This window comes from Leptosomus discolor, chromosome 2 (genome assembly GCF_034619465.1).
Source record: "Leptosomus discolor isolate bLepDis1 chromosome 2, bLepDis1.hap2, whole genome shotgun sequence".
In the NCBI taxonomy this organism is placed as follows: domain Eukaryota; kingdom Metazoa; phylum Chordata; class Aves; order Leptosomiformes; family Leptosomidae; genus Leptosomus; species Leptosomus discolor.
The window spans coordinates 48997080-49014825 of NC_141392.1; the positions used below are offsets into that span (position 1 = coordinate 48997080).

Below are 17746 nucleotides of genomic sequence, written 5' to 3' on the forward strand. Positions count from 1 at the left end.
TCTGCATCCGCGCCTGCGGAGCGGCCGCGGCAGCGCCCCGCCTGCGGGCTCCCCCGGGGCGGGCGGGGAGCCATATTGCCGAGCGGGCGGAGGGAGGGTCCCGGTCCCCGGCCGGGCTTCGTCGGGTGTCCCGGCGCCCACAAACACCTCCTCCCTCCTCTCCTCGGCGGCCGCCGCGCTCGCCTTCTGCTTGATCCCGGCTTCTAGCAGGCGTCGCCCAGCATGCCGATCGCACACTTACTGGAGCTATGGAAAGGGATAGAGGTGGAGCCCATGGAGACGGAGGTGAGCGGCGGCGGGGGGTGCAGGGGCCGCCGCGGTGCTGCTAGCCCCCCCCCCCCCACCCGCCCCTTTCCCGCCGGGGGGAACCACAAACCTCGCCAAATGGGGTGCCGTGGGCAACCCAGAGGCTCGGCTGGGAAACCTGTTGCCCCACGCCCGCAGTGGTTTGGAGCGGGGGTGCCCGGCGCCCTGCCACTGTGCTGCGGCGGCCGCGGAGCCCGGCCGGGAGCGGGGCGCCGGTGGGGGCTGCCCTGCCGCCCCCGCTTGGGGCCGAAGCGCCCTCCGGGGGTCTGGGGCGGCTGTGAGGGAAGGAGCGGGTGAAACCGGTGGAAGCCTGCAGAGCAGGACTTGGGCTCACGTTGAAACCCGAAGTATGCGATCTGTGATTTGAGGCTAGGGTCGGTCCGTGGTCCCCGCTTCTGTTTTGGTTCCTGAGCTTCCTTACGTTTGTTTTAGCACCGGCGCAAAATTCAAGTGAGAGCCTTGTCCGTTACCTCTAAGCACAAGGCTGAGCTTTCAGGATCGTACTGGAAACACAACGCTGTGGTAACTACCTGGCCGCCGCGTTCTACGTGCTCGCGGTTGGTGGTGTGGAGTTTTCATCACCTGCGATTTAAGGTTGTTTTGTGTCGGGAAAGGTATCATCTTTTTGGTGCAGTACCGGGCAGAGCAGATTCTTGAGTATTTCTGGGGCTCTTGAGTGCTGCAGTAAAACCAAAGTATTTCTGGTCAACTGTTTCCAGCACAGGATACATATTTGTAATGGGTGACAGAAATGGATGAGTGAAAATTGTGAGGTGGGGGGTGGTTTTGTTTATTTTGTAACGCCGCCCCCCCCCCCCCCCCCCCATTTTGTAACACTCCCCATCCCCTCACCCTCGTTTCTTTGATCAGAGTACTGTAACAGGGTTTTGAGAAGAACAGAAGGGAGTGTAACTTAACCATCCAGGTTGCTGGAAGCACAAAACACTTGTCTCAAAAGAAGAGTTGCTGAACTGTGGAAAAGGTTTCATCCAGAGCATTAGTTCACATATTTAAACAATACAGCAGAGGTGATACTGTAATGTATTATACCAGCGTAGCTCATTCTGGAGTGCCTAGGTTCAGAACAAGTTCAGGGGGCTTGCAGAGGTTTATATCATGTAATTCAAGTGCTGCCACTTGCTTCACTTCGTTAGCACTCTGATTCGTTGCATCACACAAACAGGTTGTATCTGGGAAACAGTGGTTTTTTTCCTGATTTTGTTTAAGAAGTCAGCTGATGCCTTGTTAGGTCACTTTCCCAATTAGAAGACTTCTATAACTATACTTACAGTGAACAGTTTTTCTGCTGAACGTCATAGAAATGCTGCTTTTCTCCCCCCTAAGTCTGCCTTTCCATCGACCACAGTATTCAAAGTTCATGTATATGCTTGTTCTCTTCCTTCCTTCCTTCCTTCCTTCTTCCTAAAATCAGTTTGTTTTGTGGGTCAGTATTTTTCTTTCTGCCCCAGACAGAAAACACTTCAGTCACTGCTCAGATTGCTTTTTCTACCGTCAACTTCTGGGAAAACCTTCCCTAGATCGTGGGGTAAGCTCCTGCACTAGGGCCCATTGCCCGTTACTTGGGATAATACCTTTCTATTGTCACCTCTTTTGTTGGTAGAGGATCATTTGGACCTTTCTTCCAGAAGAAACCAAACTGTGTGGGTCGTCTTGCTGAGTGTAACTGACCCATTACAATGCTAGTTAACCAGGTGTGTGGTTTGTTTTGGTTGGTTTTTTTTTGTTGTTGTTTGGCTGTTTTTTGCATTTCCTGCTCTAAAGAGTATGATAGCTATGAGTTACACTGTTCTATCACTCTTGCTGAGATTTCACTTCCAAAAAGTTTACAGAGGGTTAAGGAATTAGAGGCATAAACTTTTGCAGTTTAGATGAGATCAACAGACAAATCACCATTTATTGGCTCTATTTATTGCTATGTCTAAGCACATTAAAGATATTCTATAGCTTTATAACACTTTCAAATCGTACTGTAAATAGAATTCCTGAAATACTGTTTGTTCAAGTCTGGTTAAGGTACATGGAAATTAACTTTGTCTCTTGTGGGCTATTGTCCATGAAGACCAGTCGTCTTTTCAAACAGTGATGACATTTACTCTTTAATGAGCTGAATGCAGCTTAAACACTAGTGGTTGGACGGATTTGAGGGAGCTGTCACAGGCTCAGAATCTGTGTGGGATAAAATGTTTTCATGATTGTCTGCAAGTTGTTCTTTTTCACGGAAGCTTTTCACAGTTAGTAGACAAGGAGGGAGACAGTTTCATTCTTTTATGCATATGGACCTCTTTTTCCTCCCCTTCCTTAATGCCAAAAACCCTTTTAAATAGAGGCATTTATGAGTGCCTGTGCATGACTCAGGTGAATGACTTGCGGATATTAAAGACAGCATTTGTAGTAAATCAATTGCTTGATAAGGAAGAGTGCATTGAGGGCATGTTCTGTATTACATTTGTATAAAGGAAGATTGAAGCAAAATCCTGCTTGTCTCACCTGTTGACTCAGGAGGTCATTAATTGTGTCTGACAAGTAAGCAAGAAGCTTGGGAAACTTGCTGGGTCTAGAATTTCTTTGTGGGTAGGCAAAGTTATTGATCCCTCTCAAGCTGGATGGATGGGGTAGTGAATTACAGCCTTGGGAGTATTTTCCCAGGAAGGGCTGCATGATCTATGTAATGTTTCTACCTATTTTCCAAAGGGTTCATCACTTCATAGACTTTGGCTGAGCACCCATTAAATGACAATATTTAAATGGGAGTTGAGTGTTTAGAAAATTTGGTCTATGTATTCATATATTCCCTCTTCTCAACAAGAAATGCTGTTCCAGTTCTCTAATTTATTCATAATCTTGTGTAGTTCTTCATTCCTGTGCGATTTCTATGACAAATGTTGTTTTGACTTTTCATCAGCAATTTTAATAGTACCAGTGTGCTCTTGCTTTCTCCTGTATCTCTTAGCATTTTGTATATCTTGCAGAAAGCAGGTCCTCATGGATTCAGAGGTTAATTTACCTGTGCTAGATGTGAAGAACTGAACATGCCTCCTACAGTAGTATAAATTTGGTGTGACAACTGATTAAATGTAAACTGATTGTGTTTTGTGCTAGAACTTGGCTTAGAATTGTGTCTTTCTCCATAGCATATATTTACAAGACTTCTTTCCTTTCTTTTCTCTTCTCTGTTCACTAGCCTGTAGTGGAAGATGCTGCCCTGGATGAAGAACCTGTAAAAGAGGTAAATACATTTCCTCATGAATCATGCAAATGTTAGGAAATTATAATATCTTCTGGCTTCATGGAAACAAAATGTCTCTAGTACTTCTTCTCCACTTGCTTCTAGCCCTGAAGATGCAAAACCAAGCTATTTTTTGGTCTCTTATTACAAGGTCAAGTGAACAAAGGAGAATAGACTTGTTCAACTAGAGTTAGGGAATTTTATTTTACAGATATTATCCTGGTTTTCCAAGAAAGAACACAAAACTTCTTGAGATGTATGGATTTCCTGCAGAGATTTTGTAATGACCTCACAAAGAGTAGCTGTCATAACAATACTCATGTATCGTGACTAGTGCCTGATGAATTAACCCCACATAGTATTAAATTGAATTCATTCCTGTTTGTCCACTAGGATGGCTCTTCATCCAGAGCAAGACTGAGCTAATTCTTTCCTTCAAGTTAATCTATTGTTTGTAGTATTGTAGTGTTGTACTATTGTGCTAATTTAAAAAAAAACAAAACAAAACAAAACCAACCAACCAAACCTACAGAAAAGTGCAAGCCTTGCCTTAAAGTGTTTAAAGGGCAAATAGAAGAGGTAGAAGGTAGTATGAAGATACGAAGCAGGTGAGAACAAATCAACATTCACTATTATGATGAACTGAGGGCAAAGCTTGACTGTAAGACTGTCTGCTGCTGGTTCCAGGTGTCAGTACAAGGTGCTGCTGATTTGTGTAAACCAAGGTGTGCTTGAAAGATTTAGGCATCTCCTGATTTTAAAGAAGTGAAGGAGACTGAATCCCTTCAGGACTGAAGGGAGGCTGCAAAGACACTTGTCTATGTAGCCGCCTCTGAACATGCTAATCTTCCCAATACCTCTTACACCTTGAAATTTCAAACTGAGCCTTGTGATGTTTGGTTTTCAGTGCAAGGGTATGTTTTTGGTACTTTCTGCTGTGTTAAAGGAATATTTTAAATGCCCCTAATGATAGAAAGGAGGAAGAAGTCTTAGTTTTGAGCTCTGTGAAATGGATGCAACTTCCAAATGTAATTTTTTCCTCTCCTTTTCTATTTCTTAAAAAAGATGGCACTAAATTACTCTTCAAAAAGCTTGGGGGTGAAGTTAAGTGCAGGTAACTGGGCTCATCACATTACCTTTGAAGATATTGCTGAAAATTAAATTTCTGGTTTGTGGGCTTAGATTTTAGGAGGACTCTTTTTTTTTTTTTTTTTTTTTTTTTTTTTTTTTTTTTGTGAAGATAAATTAATTTAGGAAATGAAGGCAAAACCTAGTTAATTTTCATTAGGGATACATCTTATAATTCTTGATTCTTAACTTTGGCAGAGAAGAATTGCATGTAATGACTACTTACATAGAAACCTCAGTCCTGTGTTCTCTCATTTTCTGATGTGTTTGCTGCTGCGAGTATTACAATTTGCAGTTTGATATCTGTAATTGTGTTTATCTTCCTGTATGTCTACTCGTGCCTCAGCAAGGCAATTGCAGTTCTGTATGCCAAGTAGGAGGATGTACTTACGTCCGATTGAAAAACCTGCTGCACTTGTGCATTATAAAACATGTACACGGTGACCACTAACAAATGGTGAAATATCACTGCCCAATGTAGAAGTTCCCTCACCCTGCACTTGACTTTCCTCTATGTGCCTTCATTACACAGTACCATAGAAAAATACAATAAGAAAGGGTGAAAAACAGTGTCGGTTTTAGTCTTCTGTCATGTTATTTCAGCCCTTTGCTAGCTTGGTGTGTAAGCCTGTTCTGTTCTATAAAGCTTGCATCTTACTGTAGTGGTATTGTAGGAAAGAATAGTCTACTGCTCTGGTGACTTCCTTACTGATAGCTGTACTGTGCCCAAGCCCAAAACAATTTTTTCAGGAAACATAAAGCATGGCTTAAGGGGTGAATTTAAATCATGTAATGCAATGGATCATGCTTTCTCAAAGGTGGTGGTTGTAAATAATCTGCTTTAGGCTGTGTTGGCTTCCTGCGAACAAATGAAATGGTGGCAAAATGCGTTATAAAAACTGCACTTCTCGTTTTTCTGAGATCTGACCTTGCTGTTGATGGACAAGCTCTTTAAATGTCTTGAGGGCATAAATTAATGGGATTGTTGGATACAGCAAGTGTTTCTGAGTCACATCTTGGTTCTAGAGCTGTGTGTGTCAGCTCTGATCTAGAATTGTGTCACCTAGATTACTCAGGGTTGCTATCATCAGGGTGTTCCCCTAGGAGGTCCTCCCAAAGCCGTGGACCCTGTTTGTCCTGCCACAAAGGCCAGCAGGTTAGCTGATGGGACCTTACTTGAGAGGAACTTCAAACTCCTGTAGCAGTCCTTGCTTAGACTTGCTTAGACTAGCTTTTCCATAAAGTGATTCTTTTTGGCAAACTGGCCTTTTTGATAGAGAATAAGTTTGACCACCTGTGATCATTAGAGGCCTAAGCATACTTAAACAAGGGTGATGTGCCTTGTGGTTTGGTCTAGGTCAAAGTTAAGCATTGACATTCTATCTAAATCTTCATTGAAGGTGCAGTTGGCATCAAAATTCTTTGTCACATCTTTCTAAAACAGTGAGCATATGGGCAGTACAGCTCACAGCACTTTGAAATTACAGCATTCGGAAACTAGATTGTAACACTGCTTTGAGCTGTTTTACCCTTTCAAGGGAATTTGTATGCTTTGATTTAAAGCTTGCACAGTGGTCTGGGGTCGGGGGGAAGTAGAGGAGAGATGCAATGGAAGTGCTGATATCCGACCAGAAGCAGAACTGGCTAAATCCTCTTAAGTTGTACTCTATGAAAATTGCATGGCAAAACAGAAAAGGGCAGCACCTAGGCTTACTGATAACTCTTGTACAAAAGTTTCCAAAGACAGATGTACTTTCTGCTGATACAGTGTACTCTTGTGCAAACGTGAATAATAAAATTGGAGGGAGTAAAGGTGCATGTTCTTTGTGTAGTCTCATGGCAAGTATGCATTGCAGGCTCTACCACTGTCTGTAGAGGATAATTAATTTATTGGATTCTCAATGAAAGATCAAGCTTTTTATAACTAATAGCAGTAACAGCTAATGTGATAGATTTAGAAGCTGAAGAAAGACTATGTTGAACAATCACAGTGAAGAAAACACAAAACCTCCATAGAAGTGAAAATTTTAAATTTGTTACTCTAATGCTACTGTTATCAAGGGAATGATAAATGCTCATAACATCATAGAAAGCTGATGTTGGAAGGTACCTCTGGAGGTCCTCTAGTCCAACCCTCTTTGCCTTGCTCAGAGCAGGTCAGCTTGGGACTGGATCCAGTTGGGCACTGAATGGATTCCACAACCTCACTGGGCAGCCTGTTCTAGTGTTTGCTCACCCTAAGAGGAAAAAAAGCCACCCCAAAACAGAACAAAAAACAAAACCAAAAACATTTAATCATGTTTAAATAGAATTTCCTCTGTTTTCGTTTGTGTCTGTGGCCTCTCCTCACTTCACTGGATACCACTGAGAAGAATCTGGCTCTGTCATCTTTACTTCTTGTCTTCAGGTATTTATCAGGTTAATAAGATCCACCCTCCGTTCCTTTCCTGCCCCCTGCATTGTCTTTTCCAGGGGGAACAGTTCCAGCTTTCTCCGACTTCCCTTTTAGGGCGGATCCTTTCATCCCTGAATCATTTTGTGCTGGTCCACCTTCACTGTGCTTTCTCTAATATGTTCATGTCTCTTGTGAATTGGGAAGCCCAGAATAGGACGCCACTGTAGATGATGCTGAGCAGTGCCGAGTAGAAGGGAAGGATCGCCTTCCTTGACCTGGCAGCACCTTTTCTAATACAGCCCAGGGTGTTGTCAACTTTCTTTGCCAAAAGAGTGTATTGCTGTTTCATGTTCAACTTGTCCATCCATGTCCTTTTCTGTAAAAGGTGCATTTCCTTTTGCTGAACTTCAGGAAAATCCTGTTGTCCAATTTCTCCCTCTGGACAGCAGCACGACTATCTGGTGTATCAGCTGCTCCCTGCTCTTTTGTAACATCTACAAACTTGCAGAGTGTGTACTCTGCCCAATCATCCAAATCATTAATAAAGATGTTAAACAATACCGGACCCAGTATTGTTTCTCGAATATGCCACTGGTGACTAGTCTCCAGCTGGACTTTGTGCTGATTGCAACCCTTTGAGTACGACAGTTCAGGTTTTGATCCATCTCACTGTCCACTTATCTAGTCAATACTTCATCAGTTTGTCTGAGATGATGATATGGGAGACCATGTAAAAAGCCTTAAGATAAAAAACACTCACTGCTCTGCCCTCATCCACCAAAACAGTCATCTCTTCAAAGAAGGCTGCCAAGTTGTTTAAGCACAGTTTTCCTCTTCACAAATCTGTAATGACTACTCCAAATAATTTTCTTGTCATTCATATGTTTGGGGTTTCTTTCCAGAAATATTTGCTGCTTCACCTTTCCAGGGATTAAGGTGAGGCTGACTGGCTTGCAATTCCCTGGATCCTTCTTCTTGTATATGAAAAACATATACGCACACATATAAAAAAAGTCTGTACCTTTTTTAAAAAACTTGGGTCATAGGAATATCCTGTCCTTTCAGAAAAAAAAAAAACAAAAAACAAACAACAACAACAACAAAAAAAACAAATAGGAAGCTGATCATCAAATGAGTGCTATGGCAGAGTGCTATGGCACAGAGATGTATATTTATATAGCATGATGTAAAAACTCTTGAGGAGGGAAGCCTAGTTCAGATTGCTAGATGATTGGGACTGGTCTTGTTTAACGTCTTTGATGATGATCCTGGATGAGGGGATTGAGTACTCCCTCAGTAAGCTGCAGATGACACTAAATTGGGTGGGAGTGTTGATCTGCTTGAGGGTAGGAAGGCTCTGCAGAGGGACCTGGACAGGCTGAATTGATAGGCTGAGGCCAGTTGTATGAGATTTAACATGGCCAAGTGCTGGGTCCTGCACTTTGACAACAACCCCCAGCAGCGCTACAGGCTTGGGGATGAGTGACTGGAGAGCTGCCCGGTGGAAAAGGACCTGGGGGTGCTGGTCAACAGCCATCTGAACATGAGCCAGCAGTGTGTCCAGGTGGCCAAGAAAGCCAACAGCGTCCTGGCCTGTTTCAGAAATAGTGTAGCCAGCAGGAGCAGGGAAGTGATCGTGCTCCTGTACTCGGCACTGGTGAGGCCGTAGCTCAAATACTGTGTGCAGTTTTGGGCCCCTCACTGCAAGAAGGACATTGAGGTGCTGGAGCGTGTCCAAAGAAGGGTGACAAAGCTGGAAAAGGGTCTAGATAACAAGTTTTGTGAGGAGCAGCTGAGGGAACGGGGGTTGTTTAGCCAGAGAAGACGAGGCTGAGGGGAAACCTTATTGCTCTTTACAGCTACCTGAAAGGAGGTTGTAGTGAGGTGGGGGTTGGTCTCTTCTCCCACGTAACTAGTGATAGGATGAGAGGAAACAGTCTCAAGTTGCGCTGGGGGAGGTTTAGATTGGACATTAGGAAAAATTTCTTTACTGAAAGAGTGGTCAAACATTGGAACAGGCTGCCCAGGGAAGTGGTGGAGTCACCATCCCTGGAGGCGTTCAAAAAACCGTGTTGATGTGGCACTTTGAGGCATGGTTTAGTGGGCATGGTGGTATTAGGTCAACAATTGGACTTGATGATCTCAGAGGTCTATTCCAACCTAATCATTCTATGATGACAGCCATATGTTTCATTAATATGCTACCTTTTTGTTCCTCTCTAAAAAAAACAAAAACAAAACCACAACAAACCCTCAGAATTAAGGAACTATGTTTAAAAAAGAAGTTCAAAGCAATGGGAAATTGTTTTCTTATCAAACAATGCATTATCACAGTAAATAACTGTGAATCCAGCTGTTATGCTACATACCTCTCTAAACCAGAGATGCAAGCAAGCCTCTCTAGGATGACTTCTTTCTATAAAAGTAGATACTGAGTGAGCTCAAATGCAGACCCTTATCTGATTACTGAAAAATTATGACCTTACATAGATCCTTATAAAATTACACTCATGATGTATTTAAGAAACAAAAAATGTGTGTTTTCTCCTTCCCTCAGCTGTTCTTTGAGAATGTTATGTAGGTAGTGTAAACTGTTTGACCTTAAGTAAATTTAAATTTAAAAAAAACCCAAAACCAAACCTGAAATGCTTAGCTCTTATGAAGGACTTGGTAGATAATAACTTTGTAAATTGATTTTTAGAAATGGATTTTTTTTAAAATATATATTTGGGGAATTAATCCACAGTGCCTATCTTCTAATGCTTCTCTTTTTTTTTTTTTTTTTTTTAAAATAAATGACTGCAATTTGGTTTAGAATGAAATTGATCAGGTGACCAACAGAATATTGGTTTCTGTTTAACTTCATGCAAAATAGTGTATATAAAAGTGTGTCCTTCGTGGAGGTGAAGGGTTATTCCACCATTGACTTTGTGTGGATAAAATGAGAGGAGACAGCTGAGGTCATGAAATTAATGAAGTGTCTCTTTCTCCTGTTGTACCCCAAAGCCTGTGCTCAGAATCCCAGCACTGGAGGGAAACCTGACAGGACAACAGCTGTGCTAGCTGCTTTAAAAGAATTTTTTTGCTTCTGATGCTTTATAAATTCACTTCTTGTTGTCACTATCCTCATGAATTGAATTGGGACAGGCATAGGGGAGATAGCAGTATAGAAAGAAGAAAACTTGATTATTATTTGTTTTTTTTTTTACTTTGATCTTTTTCCTTTTCCTCCCCCTTGTACAATTCATACAGTAAACAGACATAGAAAATGTCACATGTCTTGGGCAAAGGAGCGAGTATAAAAATTTATTATACAAACTGAAAGAATTGTGGCACTTGAATGTGATATCATTAAACTTAAAATGTTTAAGTTAATGTTAAACTTTTGATTTCTAGCTATTTTTATTGCACAGTCTCTGCTACTTCTTTTAAATTACTCTCACTGCTTTTAGACAGTGTGCTGTTGTGGTTCAAATGCATCAACAACAGGATAACAGCATTTAAAAAAGCTTCTGAAAAAGGCTGTGAACCTTGTTCAGGGCTTCTCAGCCCTCCTGGTTTTCTGCAGCAATTGCTAAGATGCTGACAATCTGTGATGAGTGGCAGCCTGCCTTGAACCTAGTCTCTCCACGGCTGAAGGGTGACAGATCCTGTTTCTCAGAAACCTTGGTCTTCAAGAACCAAAAATGAACTTGAGTTCAACATTTATTGAGACCCTAGATGAGGAGGTGATGCGTTTTTAGCTGATAGAGAAGGTAGCTGGTAATTATAATTGGTGGCAGAACTCTCCTTACCTGAGATGACAGCTGATGCTTGCTCCCACTGAAGTATGACTTTTGCATGTGTTGGCTGTGATCTTCTTAAGCCTTTACTGAATCAGGACTTTGTTGTGGTAGTGATCTCGCCTCTGTTCCTGATGCTCCGAGAAGTAGTGACGCAGTGGGCTGGTGTGACCTGCAGAGTTCTGGGACAGTGCATGAGGGGGGCGTGTGTGTTTTGTTCGTGTGTTTTTTGGTTGTGTGTTAGATTTCTTTTAAGTTTGCAGTGTTTAGCTATAGAACAAGCAGCTAAAACCAACCAAATTTTTTCCTAAGTGGACACCAAAATGGCCAAGTCTGAGTTAATCAGGCAGGCACTCAGATGCATAGCAATATATATGTTCAGAAGTTTTTAAAATAAGCCCTGCAGACTGGACTGTAGCGAGCTACTAAGCAAATGTCATACCAAATGGGGAAAAAAGTTCTGAAAAAGTGTATGCAAGATGTAAAACACTTCACAGAGTTAGGCTGCTTGATTTTGAACAAGCGTTATTACTTATGACAAATGAAAATTCATCTGTGGAAAACTGTTTCCTCATGAAAATGAACTTGTTCATTAATGGCAGTTGCTGCCCCAGAGAGTGTGCTGGCTATAAGTGAATTGTGTCATCAGGAGAGATGAGTCACTTGACAGTCCCTAGAGTCAAGGATAAATAGTTTCAGGGATTAGTATGGTGCCTCCTGGAGAGCTGTATTTTTTTTTTAAGTGGAAACAAACTATAGTTTACACGTAGATGGTTACAACTCTAGGGTGAGAAGATCCATTTTTCTTCATTACAATGAGCTGAAAATTCGTTTTCTGTAGCTTACTCTAATCTTCTTGCTCTATGGTTTGTTCTCTCCTGAGAACATAGTGTTTTGTTATGAAATAAGAATTCTTCCTTTGAATCCTCCCCTCTCCTTTCCTGCTACTTCCAAGGTTTATAAATAACTTTTTTCCCAAAGAAAAAGTGATGTGGCAAAGAAACAAGACAAGCATTGCTGCTATTTGGAAGAAAAAGCCTTCCTCTGACTGCTTTCTTCCAAAGATTTGATGGGAAAAATCAGAAAATAGCTTTACCATCGGTGACAAAAAAAGTACTTAAATGGACATGGTTAGACAAGAAGAATTATCATATTGTCACTGTTGATGTCAAGAATTAAGCTTCTGTTTCTAGGTGGTTATGTGCTTCAGGGTGCAATTTATTTTATCCCAGACTTGACTAGTTTTCCCTGTTGACTAAAAAGGGAGCTTTGGGTAATAAATTAGTCTGGCTGCGTTTGAACAAGTGAGTTAAACTCAGAACTTCTGCAAGTTTATAGGATGTCTGATCAGTACATGTGCATGTTTATTACACTCGGGATTTCACAAAAGTTACATTGAAATTGGCAGTGGTGTGTGAAATACTTAGAGTAGCAACAAAAAACAGTCTGTATGTTTTGGAAGTTAAGGAGGAAGGCCGATTACCTCTTCTTAAACACCTGGATGCTTAAAAACTGGCAGAGGTTTTGTCTCATTTGTCCAGTTATTTCTGACAGGTAGCCAGGAAATTTATGTCGTATAAACACCTCTATGGAAGACAGAGGGTTGCATCAATGCCAGAGAAGTGGTGGGCTCAATGTAAAGATCTGATGTCTAGGGTTGCAGGTGCATATTTTTACAGCATTGCCTGTGTGAAGCTAACTGCAAGTTCCCAGCTGTCCAAAACTTTGATCCAACATCTATATAGAATTTCTTGCATATCCATGTTGCTTGAAGTGTAGGAATTCTGATTAAATGACCTCTTTATAATTAAATGAAGTTAAAATCTTAAGTCTTCTAAACATTTTTGTTGTGGATATGAGTGAGTAGCTTAGTAAATGACAAATTGTGACCCTGCTTAGACCCGTCTCGTTAAAAATGGTCTTGGATTTCCTGATTGCTATTTTTGTCTTTTTTTTAGCAGTTTTCTCACTTTTTAATTGCTATATTTGAATGAAGTCAGTAATTAGAGTGATTACTAAGTTTGTTTAGTCTGATCTAGGAGTTGTCTTTCTGTTACCAAACTTCAAAAAGAAAAGGGGAGGGAAAGCATAGTGTGTATTAATTGGCAATCACATGTATGATGGATGATTGAAGTACAGTCTATCCCTTTCATTGAGGTCTTCTGTTACCCGTGGTGCCCTGAGTTTTAAGTATGGTGTTTAAGCATATTTATGCATATTTAGGCACTTGAATAAATAGTCTGATCCTTTTGTACACTTTAGCAACCACAGTTCTCACTTACAGTAATCGGGAACTGGAGGGTTCTCAGCACCAACTAATCCACAATTTTTTGCCATTTTTAGTCTAGTTCTCAGTTTTCATCTGTGGCGAGAAGGTAATCCTAATGTATTTAGTAATACATCTTATGGAAGAAAATATTCCAAACAGATCAATGAGCAATACAGTACCGCTAAAAAAAGCAAATGAGCTCTTGTACATCACACGATGTTATTTGAGTGGTTTGATTCCTGATATGTGCTAATAAACACGCATGTTTAATTTACGTTATCTCCTGTATTTTCCTATAAAGTCTTTTACTATGATAAACAGTCTTGAGAGAGGCTTCTTGTACAGTATATATTACAGAAGGTTTTAAGACAATTTTCTTCATTAATCTTTTTTTAAGGAGACCAAAGGTGGTGAGTTAGCATTCCTATAAAGGGTGCCAATACAAAGGAATTAAACTGCAAAAGTAGTGTCTTGGATACACCAGTGAGCCTTCTCTGAGTGTTCGTCATCTGAAAACTGTTTCTGACTTAGACAGGAGAAGTGTACCTGCGAATTTCCACATCTTGTATTGTGCCTGAGGGCTGTGTTACAGACTATAGCACTGGTAGCTAAAGGTGTGGTTGTGGACTTGAAAGCTACTCTGAGCACTTTGACCAGCTGAATAGGGAAGGAATAGAAAGGGGTGTGTGTGTTTATACATACATATATATACATAGTTATTTATGCTTTTAGCTAAAAAGGATGTCTTTGAAATGCTTGGTCTCTTCATCTTCTTTCAAGTAATTTTGAGAGGCTCCTTAGAAGGAGGCCTAACTGTCATTCCTAAAGTCAAGGCTAGAGCAAGGTGATGCTTAGCACTCTCCAGCCTCCCAACAGCAGCGTTCCTGACTGCCCCTGACACAACAGGCCTTTGAGGTGAGGTCTGTCCAAAGCCTGTCCTGCAGCAGCACTGCAGAGGAACTGGTTGCAGGGGGTGGGGGTGGTGGGCCTATCCCAGGAAAGTTTTCCTAGGGCAGCCTCCTTTGGCATGCAAAGGAGGTGCAATCCAGAAGCAGCCTTGGTTCCTTGGCAGGGCTGAGTGCTAGGTAGTTTGATTGACACAGAGGTGTTCCTGGAGTTCCTTCTCAAACAACCATCTAGGTTCTCCACAAATGCCTAAATGATCTCTTGCACTGTTAGCAACGAAATACTTGGAGAGGATCATGTCAAACCTGAATACGTAGGCCTGATATGCATAATGCTGTTAACACTTAGGGGGAAACTGAAGGAGGACCTGTTTCTTTTAAATTTGGTAGTGTTGCTGTAGACTTACACTAGATGCACAGAGCACACCTGACTTACAGAATGGAGTGAGAAGATCCGTCAGGGCAGGAGAATGTGGTGTGTGTCCGGGTTTACTTTGATATCTAATTACCTTATCCTCCTGAATTTCCTGGTGTCAGTTTTCCTAGACTGGCATATGGTTTTATCACACTGAGGCGAGGAAGGTGACCCCAAAACTCACAGCATGCCTCCAGTTTCACAGGGAGAGGTTTCTTTTTCTGGAAATAGTGTATAAGAAGCAATCTTGTTGCAGATGTTGACACGTTTCTGTGGGTGGCAGTCTTGTTGAGTGGATGGGAGATTAACATAGATTAGAGGTCTTGAATAGTGTTTGCAGTGTGTAGTTAGCTGTTTACAGAAGCTAAAAAAAAAAATAAATCTTTTAAACATCTGAATCCAAAAGCCAACAAATACTTAAGCAGTGATGCACACTGCCAAATAAATATGACTTGATATTCAGGCCTGCTTCATATCTCATACAAGATCTTACTGTAGACGTAAAGGTGAGTGAAAATATGTGACAAGGCAACAGTTCTTTCTCTTCTTATTTACTGTTTTGAACCAGGCTTGTTTTAGGATTGTACAGAAAGTTTTGCTATCTGATAGCTCAGTGCCCCTGGCTGTGCTGAAGAATTTGCCATTGTTCAGATTTGTAGTGTGGGAATGGCTGAAGAGCTAATTTTTACTTCTACAGAGCAGCTGTGGCTGCCTGAAGCTTGAAGTGTGTTGGTGGGATGGGTCTTGAAAGTCAGTATAGCCTCTACCACAAATGTGTCTCTTCTGAGCCACATATTTAATGCTAGTGCCCTTTGACTAGGGGTGGACTGTAACTGCATCTGTCAGGATGTTTCTTAATGGCTTCAGATTGATGAAGGAAGCAACTCTAAGCATACCTGTGAAAGACCTAATCCACTGCTGTAATGGGGACCTCTAATCTTCTCTTGTCTTTGTTCTGCAGGACATATGCCCTCAGTTGTACAGCTTTGTGCTGGTCGAGATGACAACAGTGATAGAGCGTGACCCTTTGTGTGAAGGTCATGTTTGTGTATGTGTTTTGAGAGAGGAGGAGAAAACTCTTTGCTCTGGAGATTGTCATCCAGTAGCTAAAAAAATTGCTAGGCTTAGAAGTAAACAAAGCTTCTATCTATGCTGTGATGACAGAGAAAGAGGGTTTAATTCCATCTTCAGGACAGCTGTGTGAAATAGAGCTGCAATTTCAGTTGAGTGGTGGAAATGGACAAAGTGAGAAGATACTGGAGCCATGGTTGGACACCATATAAACAATGTAGAGGCTGGTGTTGTCAGTGGCAGGACTTGAGCAGACTGAGTTTCTGAGCTGCTCTTCTCCAAGACCCTGAAAGAAGATAACAGCCTCTTCAAAACAAAAAGTGTTCAGCGCTAGTGACAATGTACCCCATCATTCCTTGGTGTAATTAAAAGACTTCGACAATTTTTGCTTGTGTACACCAGTATATAAGGCTTGCTGACTAAAGGCAGAGTATATAGAGCTACTTACCTCTTTTTGCAATCACCATTTTGTTAAGTTGGGAAGAAGGATGCAGTGCTATGTTGTAGCCTTCCTGGCATTTTCAACGCTGTATTGATCCTTTCTTTGTGATAGCAGTCTTGCTAGCAGTGCAATAGAAAAGAAATGGGAATAATGTGAGAAATGTTAGTGCTTTACGCGAACAACGGGTGTGGACATTGCCTTTACCGTGCCAACCCTGTAACTTGAATGTGGGTGCAGGTAGCAAGTGGAGATACTTCAGTTTGTATTTTTTTTTACATTTGATAGTGCCCTGAACTTTTCAACATGGAAAGCTAGTCATCCTGCAGATCAGCCCAATGATGATAAAGAGGATATTCAAACAGCACTGCGAACAGGGGGGAACTTATTTAATTGTAAACTACTTCAAACATTTCAAATTGAGAAAGCAAAGGACAATGACTTTATTTCTGTTCACTTGCAACAAACTAGGGGTGCATATATATGTTTTTTAACTTGCTCTCAAATTTTCTAGGGCATGATGGGAAGTGATTTATATCTCAGCATGTTGTAGATGTTCTGTGGATCCTTCTAAAATCTGTTGAATGTTTTGGTGTGGTCTTGTGGGACCTCAGATGCTAGAGGTCTCTTCTCTGTATTCTTATTTACTCCAGCTGATTGTCACCAGCAGTGGGAAAAGGCAAGCCATGAACAATAGGCTACTGTACATATTTGCGTAATATTTTTTATTTTAGCACCAGGACTATGTTGTGCAAATTTGATCTCTTTTTTACTAGTAGTTTAGTTACTGAAGCTGAGGATATTGCAGTGTCCTATAGTATGTAAAAGAGGGTCACAAATAACAGTAAGTGTCGTAACCACTGAGTAAATGCAGTGATGTGCACAATGATGACACAAAAGTCATGTTAGTGACATTACCACTACTTCTGCCTGGTAGTCTTTGACCTTGATGTGCCATCCTTGGAGATAGCTTTGTAGAAGATGCTAAAGAGAGCAGTAGATAAGTGCTGCAGTGTCAGTTTACAACATACTGAGGACTAGAAGAGGGCTTGATGGCAATGCCTCCACTAGCACTGGTCAGTGTAGCATCTGTGCTTCAAGTTATGGCAGTTCTCTTTTCTTTTTTTCTTTTTTCCTTCCTTACTATCCACAGCGTACTTGCCTATGAAGCAGGATGTTTCCTCCTGGTTTCTTGCTGTAGTAAGTAATTGTTCATCTCCAGGAGTAAGCAGTTAAGTTTTTCTGTGGCTTTGAGTTTGCTCCTATGATCTAGCTTCTGTGATTCATACTCCTGCTTGCCAACTGGAGTTAGTGTAAGGCTTAATTAAATGTGTAAAACATTTTGAACTTACTGAGTCATTTTCCTGAAATATGGTTTGTCATGTTGCACGTAGCTGTCAGACTTGCGCACATTTTTTGGTTCTCAGAGCTAGCTTTGAATAAATAATTGGCTTTGGGTGAGGGGTGGGTGGTATATTTGGAGGACATACTGTCAGCCTTGTAAAAAAACTGTAAAAAAAAAAAAAGTAATAATTTTTAAATGTCCAAGACTACTGAGTGTTTACTTCAGTGTGCAAATGAAAAATGCGTTCTTTTGTTTACTTCGTGCTCATCATAGAATTTGAAAACCCTGGAGGCTTTAATGTCTAGGTGAAGATTGTATAATCCTATTTATGAAGAAGATGGGCAGAATCCAGCTTCTGTCCCTGGAACCATGCAACTTCCCTGGATTTGAAACAAAAATTTGAAAACTTAGCTTCCTTTCAGACAGGCAAGCAGGAGTTCTCAA

The 17746-nt window shown here is 41.4% G+C and overlaps 1 protein-coding gene across 1 annotated transcript in view; it reads left to right on the forward strand.

The window, feature by feature from the left end:
* Positions 1-222: 222 nt before the first annotated feature.
* Positions 223-17746, forward strand: part of RPS6KA2 (ribosomal protein S6 kinase A2) — a 310509-nt gene continuing 292985 nt past the window's right edge. The window contains exons 1-2 of the mRNA XM_086461053.1: positions 223-285; positions 3509-3553. Coding sequence (XP_086317179.1) covers positions 223-285; positions 3509-3553 — 108 coding nt within the window. The remainder of the gene's footprint in view (positions 286-3508; positions 3554-17746) is intronic.